The sequence below is a fragment of the Platichthys flesus genome, chromosome 15 (genome assembly GCF_949316205.1).
Source record: "Platichthys flesus chromosome 15, fPlaFle2.1, whole genome shotgun sequence".
Lineage (NCBI taxonomy): Eukaryota > Metazoa > Chordata > Actinopteri > Pleuronectiformes > Pleuronectidae > Platichthys > Platichthys flesus.
The window spans coordinates 14,932,537-14,947,203 of NC_084959.1; the positions used below are offsets into that span (position 1 = coordinate 14,932,537).

General features: G+C 42.3%; 1 protein-coding gene across 7 annotated transcripts in view; it reads left to right on the forward strand.

Moving 5' to 3' along the window:
* Nucleotides 1-3,124: 3,124 nt before the first annotated feature.
* Nucleotides 3,125-14,667, forward strand: part of acaca (acetyl-CoA carboxylase alpha) — a 33,239-nt gene continuing 21,696 nt past the window's right edge. For all 7 annotated transcript variants that reach the window (XM_062405750.1, XM_062405752.1, XM_062405753.1 and 4 more), the window contains exons 1-21: nt 3,125-3,276; nt 4,608-4,872; nt 6,640-6,772; nt 7,164-7,302; nt 7,587-7,778; nt 7,882-7,980; nt 8,260-8,366; nt 8,472-8,582; nt 8,747-8,956; nt 9,055-9,225; nt 10,211-10,372; nt 10,575-10,738; nt 10,860-11,010; nt 11,246-11,349; nt 11,435-11,662; nt 11,758-11,908; nt 12,009-12,143; nt 12,864-13,010; nt 13,108-13,296; nt 14,034-14,134; nt 14,370-14,458. In XM_062405750.1, coding sequence (XP_062261734.1) covers nt 4,637-4,872; nt 6,640-6,772; nt 7,164-7,302; nt 7,587-7,778; nt 7,882-7,980; nt 8,260-8,366; nt 8,472-8,582; nt 8,747-8,956; nt 9,055-9,225; nt 10,211-10,372; nt 10,575-10,738; nt 10,860-11,010; nt 11,246-11,349; nt 11,435-11,662; nt 11,758-11,908; nt 12,009-12,143; nt 12,864-13,010; nt 13,108-13,296; nt 14,034-14,134; nt 14,370-14,458 — 3,019 coding nt within the window. In that variant the 5' untranslated portion in view covers nt 3,125-3,276; nt 4,608-4,636. The remainder of the gene's footprint in view (nt 3,277-4,607; nt 4,873-6,639; nt 6,773-7,163; nt 7,303-7,586; nt 7,779-7,881; nt 7,981-8,259; nt 8,367-8,471; nt 8,583-8,746; nt 8,957-9,054; nt 9,226-10,210; nt 10,373-10,574; nt 10,739-10,859; nt 11,011-11,245; nt 11,350-11,434; nt 11,663-11,757; nt 11,909-12,008; nt 12,144-12,863; nt 13,011-13,107; nt 13,297-14,033; nt 14,135-14,369; nt 14,459-14,667) is intronic.

Consider the following 14,667-nt stretch of genomic DNA (forward strand, 5'->3'; position numbering starts at 1 on the left):
TATTGCTGCATAATTTGGCTCCCAAAACACTTTTGATTGATTCTCCACACAAGCGAACTCAGCCCACATTGCATTGTCATGGATGCAACTGAAAAGAGAAGAAGTATGTGCACTGTAAAAGTGGACTGTATTCAAAACTGTTCTGAGACTGCAGATTGTAATCACCTGCTATAAGAGCCTGGTGCAAAATAAAGGTAAATCTTTAATGACACTGAACACAGAAATAAAACTGTTACTTATCAACGGTTGCTCCTAAATGTTTTATTTAACAGACAATTTAAATCTATATATTCGGTCCTTTATTTTCTATGTTGATTTTGCTTATAGACGTGCAGTGCTTTGCCCCTCTGAACACATTAGTGCCTCCTAGCATCATTTCTTCTGACTTCTTCTCCTCCTTCATCGTTTCTCTTCACAGGCACTGGCAGTCAAATGTAAAGAAAAGACAAATATGAAGCTAATGATCATTGTTCTGATGTAATCATTTTGATACTTAATACAGCAGTAATTAAAGAATCCTGTAACTATATTCAGAGAGACACACACACAGGTATGATGCACAATAATATTTACTGAATGCTATGATTATATGGTTTATCTAATTTACATTGCTTACACTTTTAACATGCCTTACAATATATATGCAGTGTATATATATATATATACAGTATGTATATGAGAGAGAGAGTTGGGACTGGGATGTGAATGAATGTTAGGCATGGGGAAGGGATGAGTGGGAGAGGTAAGAAGCATGCAAATGTGCGTATTACAATGAGACAGTGTCTAGCTGATTTGAGTTTATTTACCCATTAAACAGGTAACCTTAGCCATCATCAAAACAATTGCCCCCCCTGAGAAATTTGGCAGGAGCCGCCACTGGTTTCCAGTTGTTCGTCAGATTGAAGTCCACTCAGAAAGATGAGCAGTTTCTATTACCCCTGGTCATCCATCTAGTGATTGTAGCTCCACTTATCCATTTGTTTCAAAATAGTCCCAACAAATCTTTGTATAATTTGTAAACAAGCAAACAACTTACAATTTACATCGTTACAGAAAATATACTGTTGAATCATCAAGGTTTTCAAAACAGATGCTTGCCTAATGTCGTGATTTTTACTTTTATCATCGGCAAACAGTTCAAATAAATATAAAAACTAACTGATGACAAGGTTATCTACACATCCCATAAACCATTGCAAATGATCTCTTTCCACTGACTTTCAGCAAGCTATTTCTTATAAGCTCACAGGCCAAGTGAATAAAAAAAGAAAGATTATGTCAGATGATGTATATTCAAAGGTTAATTATTGAACGGGGCACAGCACCACTGATGGTAAAACACCATGTCCGGGCTTGAATACCACTTAATTAATAATGTGAAGTTATGTAGCTCATATTTTGATGATGTCCAGTGTGTAAGGAGAGTTCACAGGTTGTTAGCACAAACAATATTCATGTGAAATATTTAAATACTGTCATGTGATCACTGCTAAGACACACAAAGGAGAAAGTGCCTGGAAGTTAAATATATATGTTTTACTTGTATAAGTAAATAATGCAATATCAACCCATAGAAAACCTTAAATTATCAGTTCTGGGGGGAAAAGTAGATTAACTCACTCTGCCATTCTACCATTGCATTCAGAAATGCCAACTAGAGGCCACTGAGGCCATCTAGTGGATCAGAAATATAACTACGATGCATTTTTTAGTAGGGCTCACTAAATATCTCAAAGAGGTATTGTGTAAATCGAGGATCAGGTTTCAGCACTGACTCTGACAGCCAATAATATCGAGAAGTCTCAGAAAAAGATTTCAACTTTCTGAGAAATGCAAATCCCAGCTTTCCAACTTTTACAGCTGCAGGTTTTCTCTTATTCTACATGGTTATCTAAATTGTTGGTGATTTGAGAAAGACGCCCCTGCAGACGATGCTGCACAAAATCATGGTTCTTCGTCTCTTAGTTATTTATCTACATGACCTGTACCTCAGCCTCAACCAGCAGGATTACATCTGCTGCTTTGAACTTGCGATCAACCGATTTTGGTGCAATGTTTGGTTTACCCGTACCTGCGAAATAGTTGAGAAATAAAAACATACAGATCGAAATGTTCTATTTGTATGAACTTTTATGTTTGCAATAGATGGCACTCTTCAAGTCTTACGTCAACAAGTGCTGATCACCCTCCCCTGTTTCTCTTTTTGACGAACCCATTGGATGTACTGGACAAACTGAGCGCGGCCCCCCTGCTGTTCGATTCTTGCCATAACCACTCTACATATATACACGGTTCAGTAAATCTCACTGCGGTCGAATAGTTTATACATCGAAAGAGCAAATACGAGCTTTCAAAACTGCAAACAGTACTCCATGAAAACACACCCCTGACAACGCGTATCAAACCCGCCCACAGATATTCTAGGAACCTCATTGGCTCTCTCGAAGGAAACCGTCCTAGACCTATGATAAACTAGATCGAGAGAAAGAGATCTTCTCTGCCGTTAAAATTGCGATAAACTGTGTGGCCCACTTTAGAGGTAGAGCTAGAGAAATAATAATAACCATAAAACTGTACAAATAATTATAATTTAAACTAACCATAAATATTTGACCATCTGCAGAGCATTTGAGTAATTTGATAAAATCTGTAATTTTATTTAAATATGACATAAAGTTATGCACAATTGATTAAAATGTGATCTTTTATATTGTTTACTTGACAGGAAACTGTTAGAATATAAGGCAACCAGAGTTAGCTAGCAGCTCGTTTGCATTTACTGCCAGGCAAAAACAGCATAATAATAATAATGATAACAATAATAATACAGAAAAATAATAATAACAACAGTGATATCTCGGATATACAGTAAAAAGCGGCCATCAATGTGAACTTTACATTACAAAAGGCACAATACATACATGATTTGTATACATTACATAAAAGTCCAATATAATTTTTATAATATAATATAATATAATATAATATAATATAATATAATATAATATAATATAATGTGTTGGTGTGCAGTCTCTTCTAGCGGGTGTGGATCTATAGCGGAAGCCGGGGGTCAGAGTTCGTTGTCCAGGAGTAACCCGCCGCAGCGTCACATCACCCCACTCTCTGCTGTTAGCGTCTGATGGAGCTGTGACCTCATCGTGATGTGACTTGTCTCCTCCTCGTCCCTGGGATCGGAGATGTCTGACGGACCCAGTTAATTCTTCAGACCCCTTGGACTCCACTGTGTCAGGATTACGTGTCGGTTGATCTCCACCGGTGAGTTGCTCGTCCCGGCTAGTGCCACCTGTGTGTTTGCGGTTCTGTGGCGTGCGGGGGGGGGTGTGGAGCCCGCTGCCGGGACAGTACACACCGGCACCGGCAGCGGTGCTGTCCGACAGCGGGACTCTACCAGCGCCGGTACCGGTGCTTCATAATTGTATTAGCAACTGGCCGTAAAGCTAGCTTACACCGGCGTTATTAGCCTCCGCGCCTCGGCTAAGCTAGCCCGGATTTGACAGGTAGCGTCAGCTCGCTGTACCTGTCGCTCTACTGTACATACTTGTGATGTTGCCCTGGCTCGTGTTTGCCGTGGCCGCGGTGCTCGGCTGGTTTTTCTGGTCCCGCAAGCGGCTGCCTACAGGTAAGGTGTGCCTTCACTGGGACTGACAGGTGGGAGGCTGCGGCTCGCTGGTATTTAACCATGCGTGGGACATCCCGTGTTATTCAACGGGGAACCTGGAGAGGTCCAACACGAGAGCAGGTGATGTTCGTGTTTCCTCTGTAACATACGCACCGTGCTCGATTCCTGCAGCTCGCAGTGTCTCTCTGTGTTGTTAGGTTCCATTCACTCCAACTGTCGGGTTAGGTAAACACGTTTTTATTGACATTGCTTGTTTTAAATAGAGAACAAATATTTGGGTTTTCATTCTCAAATGGGTTTTGCTGCGTCAGGGGTTGTACGCATCTAAGAGCAGTATAACCAGCATCAGAACCAGATGACAAGTTTCAGTCTTCTGCAATTCTGATAAATATGCGTGTTATATATCGAATGTACAGAAACACCTTCATCTTCTTCTGATGCATTAGAATAAGAAGACCCCCACACACATGCATCTGTACTCGATACATGTTTGGCTTTGGTCTTAGTTATGTTTTTTATTCAACAAAGTTTAGTGATTTCTTACACATTTGTTGACTATTTGCATAGCTTTTTTTTTCACTTTTTGACTTACTTTCACCTCTGTGATTTAAAAACGGATTTTCTTGCCTTGTAAGTGTGTTTCAAGAAACCTGATGTTCCAATTTCCTTCAGGATAAAAAGTGTCTATCTGTCTTAAACATGTTTGGGTATCTTCAATATCAAGGACTCTGCACACAATGCACTGTTGCACCCAGTGCGGGTGCAAGTGTTGCAACGTAGGTGGCATTGTCAAGACACCTGAGTTTATGAACCCACTTTTGCAATATGGCAAACATCATCACATGCAGCCCAGAGGGAGTTGCGCGTGTCACACTTTGCCTCACTGCTCGAACTCTGAATCTCCTTTATAACCCCCCCCCCCCCCCCCCCCCCCCCCCCCCCCCCCCGCTGCTCTTCTTCTTGTCAGTGATTGCAGCCTGTTCCTGTCGCCCTGCCATGGCACAGCAGAACAGTGCTGCCAAGAAGAACCCGGCTGTAGCGGCGCTGAACTCACACTTCATCGTGGGGTCCGTGTCGGAGGAGAACTCGGAGGACGAAGTCCAAGGGAAGCTGGACATGCAGCCGGAGGAGAAGGAGTCGCGCTCGGTGTCGCCGTCGCCGTCCAGCGGGAGCTCGGACAGCACTTGTGATATGGGCTTCGACCACATTGATGGCCCCATTAACAATCTGAGGTGAGAATCCACCCCTGGTCAGTCCGCAGCGCCTCTGGTCTCTGTGTTTATCTTTCCACACACTACTGCCAAAAAAATTTCTACTGAATACTGTATCATGTTAAGGAAGCTGCTCAAACATCTCATTAATTTGGGAAATATCACAGGAACTGCACGGTTTTTATTTTTCATTAGTCTCTGTTGCTATTCAATTATGTTTGAATTATTTAAAAAATGTTATCATTATTAAACTGTTTTACAAAATTATTGATTACTTTTGCATATCATGAAGACATAACCTTTGGCAGCCCATGATTTCTTTATTCTTATTCTATGGTTATCAAGTATGGACATTTTCAAATATTATCTTGTTAGACCTCGAGTAAAACTGGATTTCTGTAAAAAGGAGTAAAAAGGAGGTGTGCTCCTCCTTCACCCAGTGAAGGAGGAGCACACCTCCTTTTTACTGCATGTGTGAAAAATGTGGTTTCACCAGCAGCACACTGCTAAAGGGCTTCTCTGTGCCCTGAATCTGTGCGGTCAGCTCGCAGTCCAGGCAGAAGTGTAAGGGAAAGTTGGAAAGTCTTCACACACAGAAATTATTAGTCGAAAGGAGCTATTCAGCACGGACAGCCCCCAGGTCTTTCACTGGTTATTGGACCTCTCCTTTTACTATAAAGTAACTTTAACCTTTGAGATTAAAATAAAGCCATGCTGATGTAGAGAAAATGTAAAACAACTGTCTTTTTACATTCTAGTGTAAATTATATTATGCAACAAGTAATGTGCACAGTTGTGTTTTTGCCCATTACCTCACTTTATGTGATTTTCTCAAAAGCATAATTTTGATGGCATTTTCTTAGCACTTTATAAACATCTGGATCCCCTATAGAGTCCAGACAGTTTCTATGTCCAGTCTGGTTTTGAGTGGTACGTTTTACATGGACAGAGAGGATGAGAGCCAAGGAGGGGGTTTCAACACAAAGATATTTGTATTGCAGACTTAAAACTGGAAATACTGGATGGGAAGTGCTCCAACACCCCCATCATCTCCTCAGGCATAGGCCAGAACAAACTGTCTCCACTTCCACAGCTGGATTGAAATCGGAGCCCTCCATTCACTAGGAGCTCATTTGTCTCGTGCCGGTAACCCCGAACAGTGACGCAATAATGCAGAATCAGGCCATAGAATCCAGCCAGCCAAACGAGCCCAGGCGCTGCCACACCCTCCAGTCAAAAGTCATAGTCCTCCCCCTGTGTTACCCACTCCCCCATGGGTCTCTCTGGGGTGGAGCTTGATTTAAAGAGTCGTTGGAAGCACATGCTCCAGCCTGAAAGCACGTTTGAGGAGTTGGGGACAGATTTGTTCTTTCAGTTGTTCTTTTTGGAGCACGGTGACAAACTGTTTTATCCTGAAATAAATCACATTTTTGATGGTTTAACACATTATCATTCCTTCATAATTCATTTTCAGGCTTTTTTTCTATTGCTGCTGTAATCGCCAATGAGCTATGAAGTTCAAGATAAGAGACAGTAGTCACATTTTCTGCTCTTAAAACCAGTTTATAGTCTGAAATAAATTTTAAGTGATATCAGTGTCCTTTATCTATGGGTTGTAAAATGCATAATAACAAAGCTGCTGTTCAAACACTCGAGACGGGTTCCTTCTTGTGAAAACGGTTTTTCACTGTTAAAAAGCACACGTTATTTACTTTTCATTAGCATAGTTACCTCCACCCTGTTCTTGCTAAACCTGGAGGTGTTTTTCTTCTGTATTTAAATACACAGACCAAGCATGTCAGGGTTGCACCTGGTGAAGCAAGGCAGAGACCGCCGGCGTATTGATCTGCAGAGGGACTTCACCGTGGCTTCCCCCGCTGAATTTGTCACCCGATTCGGTGGCAACAAGGTCATCGAGAAGGTAATAATTTGTACATTCCAGTCTGGAAGACGTGCCAAAAGTGCTAAGCCAGTTGTGCCACATTCAAGAAGACAAGTAGTCAAAAACAAAACCCATGAAATGTTACAACTTTTACACTGTACAATCATTATATATAGACACAGTGATATCTCGCAGTTGCCGTGAGCACCTAAAAGCAAAAGTCCTACTAATTTACTAGTCCAGGTCTCATTGTACTGAAAATCATTTCAAACGTACCCTCCGCTTTTTCTGCCACCACATTCAAAAGACACGGTGGTTTAATTTCCATAAAATGACCAGAAGCATTTTAATGAACTTTTAAGTCTCTATAACTTTTATGCTGTGACACAATTAGACAGATTGATGGACTATTTTGAGTTCCCTTCTCTAGGTGCTTATCGCCAACAATGGTATCGCAGCAGTCAAATGCATGCGCTCCATCCGCCGCTGGGCCTACGAGATGTTTCGTAATGAGAGGGCGATCCGCTTTGTTGTCATGGTGACCCCAGAGGACCTGAAGGCCAATGCAGGTGAGCTTTAACAGGATTGTATTCAAACATCTAAAACATCTGAGTAGGCGTTACAGCTGTGGTACCAGAATCAGCCGAGGTCTCAGCTCTCAACTCATAGGCAGTACATGCTAGCACTTCTGAGAAATACAGGTTCTCTGTATCAATCATTTATTTTCATTAATGCCCCTTTATTAGGAATCGGTTTATACTTCGAGAAATGTGTAATCTACCTGGCAGGAAACTGATCGTTCTAATGAAAAGTCTTTTTATAAAATCGTTTTTTGTGTTTCTGTCTTCCGTAGAGTACATCAAAATGGCAGATCATTACGTACCGGTGCCCGGAGGGACTAACAACAACAACTACGCCAATGTGGAGCTCATTCTGGACATTGCAAAACGCATACCGGTACAGGCTGTGTGGGCTGGTTGGGGTCATGCATCAGAGAACCCCAAACTCCCAGAGCTGCTGCAAAAGAATGGCATCGCTTTCATGGGTTAGAGAACACTTCTACACTTTTTTTTTCATGACCCCTAAGCTTTAAGTCATTTTCTTTATTTAAATGCTTTATGTGGATTCATTTTTCGCTCCTTCCTCAGGTCCCCCCAGTCAGGCTATGTGGGCTTTAGGAGACAAGATTGCCTCCTCTATCGTCGCTCAGACGGCTGGCATTCCAACCCTGCCCTGGAGCGGTACAGGTAGGTCAAAGTTTGAGTGGTGTCTAAAAAAAAAGTCTTCTATTGACACTATTTATAACGTGATAGGATGAAGAAAATAGGTTTTTATATTGTCCTAAAAAATTGCATTTCTCAAGACCCCAAATATGTGTAGTGGGTGCACAGTTTTAGCTATTTTTTTAACTGTGTGGTGTTTCAATTGAGATTAAGAGCTCATAAAAGATAGTTACTAACATCGCACAATGTCATGGAAATGTAAGAACGTGTATGCTGATTGTGTTCCCTCTTTGTTATTCTCAGGCCTGACAGTAGAATGGACAGAATCGGACCAAAAGAAGAAGACCATCAACGTTCCTCACGACGTGTATGAGCTTGGCTGCATCGAGGATGTAGAGGATGGCCTGATAGTAAGTCACCTAACGGACGTTTATTTTACCAAATGAATGTAGCTTGTGCTTTATTGTACAGTACAGTCCGGCATGTATGTTGAACATTTTTTTTTTAATTGCCAGGCTGCTGAGAAGGTCGGCTACCCTCTGATGATTAAGGCCTCAGAAGGCGGGGGAGGAAAAGGAATCCGTAAAGTCAATAGTGCTGATGATTTCTCGAACCTCTTCAGACAGGTAAGTGAAAACCAGCATTTGATTCAAGACATCATGCAAGAATTGACATATTGTATAGGCTGGGATTCAGGGGAGAGGGGGGGGGGGGGGGGGTAAGAATATTTTGTATAGATACCTTTTGCATTTCTTAACATCATGGATTCACTGTCTCTTTGGGTCTCCAGGTCCAGGCAGAAGTCCCAGGCTCACCCATATTCGTCATGCAGCTAGCCAGGCATGCCCGCCACTTGGAGGTCCAGATCTTGGCTGATCAGTATGGCAACGCCATTTCACTGTTTGGTAGAGACTGTTCTGTGCAGCGAAGACACCAGAAAATCATAGAGGAAGCTCCTGCTACCATCGCCCCTGCTGATGTGTTTGAGGATATGGAAAATGTATAAATCCTTTAACATAATCAATGTATGCTAATGATGGAGCTCTAACACCAAAACATTTCAACTTTGATATGAACAGACCTGTCCTCTCCCCTCAGTGTGCTGTGAAGCTGGCTAAGATGGTGGGTTACGTCAGTGCCGGTACAGTGGAGTACCTCTACAGCCAGGACGGCAGCTTCTACTTCCTGGAGCTCAACCCTCGTCTGCAGGTGGAACACCCCTGTACTGAGATGGTGGCTGATGTTAACTTGCCTTCCGCTCAACTGCAGGTCAGTCTCAAGCCAAATTCAGACATGAACTGCATGACTAGTACATTCACATATGAGGAAAGAACCAGGAGTGTGTCCAGGTCAGATGCATTCACATTAACAGGAAAATGTCGGGAACATTGACGCGAAGTGTGGAGCTTGGCTAGAGCATGCAGAAGGCAGGATGTTATGTATGAATTCTGCTGTGGAAATCATGTGGTGGAAATCATGTGTTCTTTCTAACAGTACGTTTCCAAAAGCTCTCAAACTCTATTGTTCATCCAAAATGACATACTTATGTCCATCTTCCACATGTATGGCATCTCTTTTTCATGTATTACTCCAGTTCTGCACCCGTTATGTGATAGAAACATCATCAACGTAGCTGAAGCTCGGAATTGTACGAGGGAGCTTGCAGGAGAATTTCCGAAAAAACCTACTGACATTTGCCCTCTCTCATACAGTCCCTCTGGGAAATTTCAGGAAAGGGTCCAGACTAGTGGGTTACGCTACACATCGTGCTTTTGAGTCTGTGGCAGACAGAGTTAGCATGCTTCACCACCCTCACTGCTCTGCATTTGACCGGTCCCATGTCGCCAGGCAACCGACTGCTAAAGAGAGAGGCAACGTGCTGAACTCGTGTAGTGGGATCCAGTAGTGGTAGCCGCAGCATGTCATGTGGCCTGGTCTGCAGTGTTTAGGATTGTGTGTAAATAGGTCAGTGGCAGAGAGGCTGAAGGGCAGTGTTGCTGAGAAATGCAGTGTAGTCAAGCTGATTGGATGTTACAGTGGGAGTGTCACCCACTCACACACTGCTGTCTTTGAACAGGAAACAATGGGACTTGTTCTGTCTGCAAGATGCTTCTTATCAGTTGTCTAGAAAACATAAAAACATACTGACAACAATTTGATAAGCATGCCAGACAGAATCTCTGTTAGGTCAGGGCCTGTGAGTGTGTGCTCTGTATGAGTTTAAACTTGTTTTGATCCCACCTTCTCCTGTCAGATTGCCATGGGTATTCCTCTTCACCGGATCAAAGACATCAGGATGCTTTATGGGGTCCAGCCCTGGGGAGATAGTCTCATTGACTTTGAGGGTCTATCCAATGCCCCCTCCCCACGGGGCCATGTCATTGCAGCACGTATCACTAGTGAAAACCCTGACGAGGTATGAATATAATACTTGTAGCTAAACGCCATGGTTTCTTTCCTTTTTATTTTGACACTTTTACACTTAACAGTTATGTTTTACCTATTATGAAAGTCCATTGTTATTACATCAGAATGCTACTCTTGTCTAAATATCAAGTTAGCTGTTTTTGGTTTAGCTTATGAAGAAGATGAAGTGTGGTATCCGTGTCTGATCGCAGGGTTTCAAGCCGAGCTCCGGAACGGTGCAAGAGCTGAACTTCCGCAGCAATAAGAACGTGTGGGGCTACTTCAGTGTCGCGGCAGCCGGGGGTCTGCACGAGTTTGCTGACTCCCAGTTTGGACACTGCTTCTCCTGGGGGGAGAATCGTGAAGAAGCCATCTCGTGAGTACACGTGTCTCAGAGAGCAAACCTTTTATTTATAATGGGATTCTTTTTCTTTGCAGTTTTCAAATAGATGTTTTTATATTTTGTCTAATTTTGTTATATCTTAATTATTTTCAAGCAATATGGTGGTGGCTCTGAAGGAGTTGTCCATCAGAGGCGACTTCAGGACCACAGTGGAATACCTCATTAAGCTTCTGGAGACAGAAAGCTTCCAGCAAAACACCATAGACACTGGCTGGCTGGATAGGCTCATCTCAGAGAAGATGCAGGTATGATGACATGTTCCAGCTGTGGCCACTGGATGTGAGAAAACTATAAAAACAAAAGCTCATGTTTGAAACACTCTTCCATATTATTATGTCAGTGTTGACGCAGCACTACATTCAAGTGCAGGGATAATTTCTAAGACCTTGTTTATTATCTTTCTGTGACCATGACATTGGAATTTAAGATTAAATGTTTAATATTTTCCTGGCCGAGAAGTAAAGTGAAAGTTTTGTGCAGGCGGAGCGCCCTGATACCATGCTGGGAATCGTGAGTGGAGCTCTTCATGTGGCAGATGTAAATCTGAGGAACAGTGTGTCCAATTTCCTGCATTCTCTGGAAAGGTAATGCCCATGGCATGTCACAGTCATCAGTGTGGAGCAGCGGCTTGAAGTGTGAATATAAAATATGTGACACTAATCTGATCAGGGGCCAGGTGCTGCCAGCACACACACTACTCAATACTGTGGATGTGGAGCTGATATATGAAGGCCTGAAGTATGTCCTGACAGTGACACGCCAGTCTCCCAACTCCTACGTGGTCATCATGAACAGCACCTCAGCTGAGGTGGACGTCCATCGGCTCAGCGATGGAGGTCTTTTGCTGTCGTATGATGGCAGCAGCTACACTACCTACATGAAGGAGGAGGTTGACAGGTAAGAAAAAGAAAATTGTCACAATGACATTTCTATTACTAATTAAGTGTAGAATGAAAAATTAATTATTGGCAAAATCCTTTTTTTATCGGTAGGTATCGCATCACAATTGGGAATAAGACTTGCGTTTTTGAAAAGGAGAACGATCCTTCGCTGCTGCGTTCTCCATCAGCAGGAAAAATCATTCAGTACACAGTTGAGGACGGCGGACACGTCTTCTCTGGCCAGTGCTATGCTGAGATAGAGGTACAGGACAGCATGTTCCCACTCATGTGTCTGTTGACCAGAAGAAATAGATGGTTTAATAGATGGTTTAGATGTAAACGCTGATGCTTTTAAATTCCAGGTGATGAAGATGGTGATGACCCTCACAGCTGCAGAGTCTGGGTGTATCCACTACGTGAAGAGAGGCGGAGCAGCACTGGAGCTCGGCTGTGTCATTGCTAAGCTGCAGCTGGATGACCCGAGCAGAGTGCAACAGGTACTTAACGTAGTACAACAACTGGGATTCTCCATAAACCAGCTGCCAAGTCAACCGTGTTGTGCATTATGTCTTGTTTAGTTCAGAAGTACAGTTTCCATTTCAAGTTATGACACTGTGTAGCTTTCTGATCTCTCTGAATAGTAAAACCTCTGTCTAAATGACAGAGGTTTGCATTTTCATTCTAAAGAACTGCACTTCTCTTACTCTATGAGCCTTGAATTTTTGTTATTTGGGTGAGCATTTTTGTTTAAAGTCTAAAGTTTAAAAGTATTATGACTGAAATCAAGACCAACATGGACCTGATAACTTAGTTTACAACACCCCGTTTGAGATTTATCTGAGTACACTCGGCTTGGCCCTGGGAAGGACTATGGAAAACTCCTGCTGAGGGTTATTCTCTACAAAGCTTCTTAAACTTATCTTCAGTTATGGGGGAGTGTAGATAACTATTGGACTCAGATATTCCTTCATATCTGTTGTACTTGACATAAGTCTAAAATTGTTAATGTTCTTAAAAAGACTTGTAACTTGCGAAAACCATGTAGAGATTCACAAATCACATCTTATCTAATTTTATAACTAATATCATTGAGAGGTGATAGCTTTTCTCTTTAACAGTATGTCTACCACCAATACTATACTATTCAACTTGCACTGCCTGTATGTGTAACAGTTTTGCAAAGTACTGTATACATTTGTGTTGTATTTGTCTTGCAGGCAGAGCTGCACACAGGGGCCCTGCCTGCTATCCAGGCAGTAGCTCTGAGAGGGGAGAAGCTGCACAGAGTCTTCCACAACACACTTGATCACCTTGTCCACATCATGAATGGCTACTGTCTTCCTGAGCCGTTCTTCAGCATTAAGGTGAGAATTCATACACACCCGAGAACACACCAGCATCAAGACTCCCAACTTCAAGCTGATTCCTAAATATACTATGTACCTCCTGTGTCTTTCCTAGTTGAAAGAATGGGTGGAAAGGCTGATGAAAACCATGCGTGATCCCTCTCTGCCGCTGCTGGAGCTTCAAGACATCATGACCAGTGTGTCGGGTCGCATCCCGCCTGCTGTGGAGAAGGCCATCAAGAAGGAGATGGCTCAGTATGCCAGCAACATCACGTCTGTGCTCTGCCAGTTCCCCAGCCAGCAGGTGACGCAAAACGCAAGCACACACCATTCACAACATATGTCAAATACCTTGTTTTCTATAGTAAAAACACCTGTCGAGAAACTCACCTTTTTTTTTATGCGTGCAATGAGTAGTACTACTAGTTTCCATTATAACCCCAGTTCAGAAATGTATACATATATTGCACATTGCCACGTAAGATTTACAAAACAATAGCGAAAACTAGAGGTTTGTTTTAAAAAAGGTGGTACAGTTTTCCAGCAATTGCTTCCTTTCTTAGTCTTATTTAGTTTAATATCATGAATTCTCTCCTGTATTGTCCTGATTCACTTGGATTTTTCCGATCCGTTAGAAGATTAGTATCAACCTGCTTCTCTCTTTGCGCAGATTCTTGTGTAAACGATAGATTTCAAAACATAAATCGCATTAAAAGGGTAAGAAGGATTTAAGTGCTTTCTCTGTCTCTCCCACTTGCTCACACATTCAGAGAAAGTGTTTACTATTATTCAATTTAAATCTGCAATAAGAAATATGTCTATCCTTTGATTACACTGGATTTGATTCGCTATTGATTGGAAAACTCTGATAGATATATATGCATATTTTATCCTTATTTCACACCTTGTCAGAGTTTCATATTCTCTCTGGGGTCCCTGACGATCGCAGAGGGGTCATCTGTGCTCTGTGGATTACCTGCTTATGAATCTCCACTGTTGTTGGGATAAAATGCTAATATGGTTTATCTCCTTTGTTTCCAGATTGCAAACATCCTAGACAGCCACGCTGCTACTCTTAACAAGAAGTCGGAGAGAGAGGTTTTCTTCATGAACACTCAAAGCATTGTTCAGCTGGTACAGAAGTGAGTATCGTAGTCAACACGTCAAAGTGATGAAAGGTTTCACACATTGATCATTGTAATCTGATGACCCTCAGTGACACTTTAACACTGAGATGTTCTGAATTTTTTTGCATTTGGTTTTGTTTGTTTTTGTAGTCATTGTGTCTCCTGATGGGCGGATCTATGTTTTTTTCACATGCCTACTGAGTTCCATGGTGCATTTTTCTTTGTTTGACTTATTTTCTCTCTCCAACAGGTATCGCAGTGGTATCAGAGGACACATGAAGGCAGTGGTGATGGACCTGCTCAGACAATACCTGAAAGTAGAGATCCAGTTTCAGAATGGTAAGGAACAGGAGCCACCCACTGACTGTATTGGTTTCAAGGCTTTATATTTGGGACATGTTTGAACATGCAGGGGTAACAGGGTGTAATTTGTTGTGCAACACAAATTCATCAGAAGAAATGCATTTACTTGTTCTCTCCTTTTGGTGGCGCTCTTTCACAATAAACTCCTTCAGCATCTTCGGTTCAGTTGAATTCAATTCAATGCC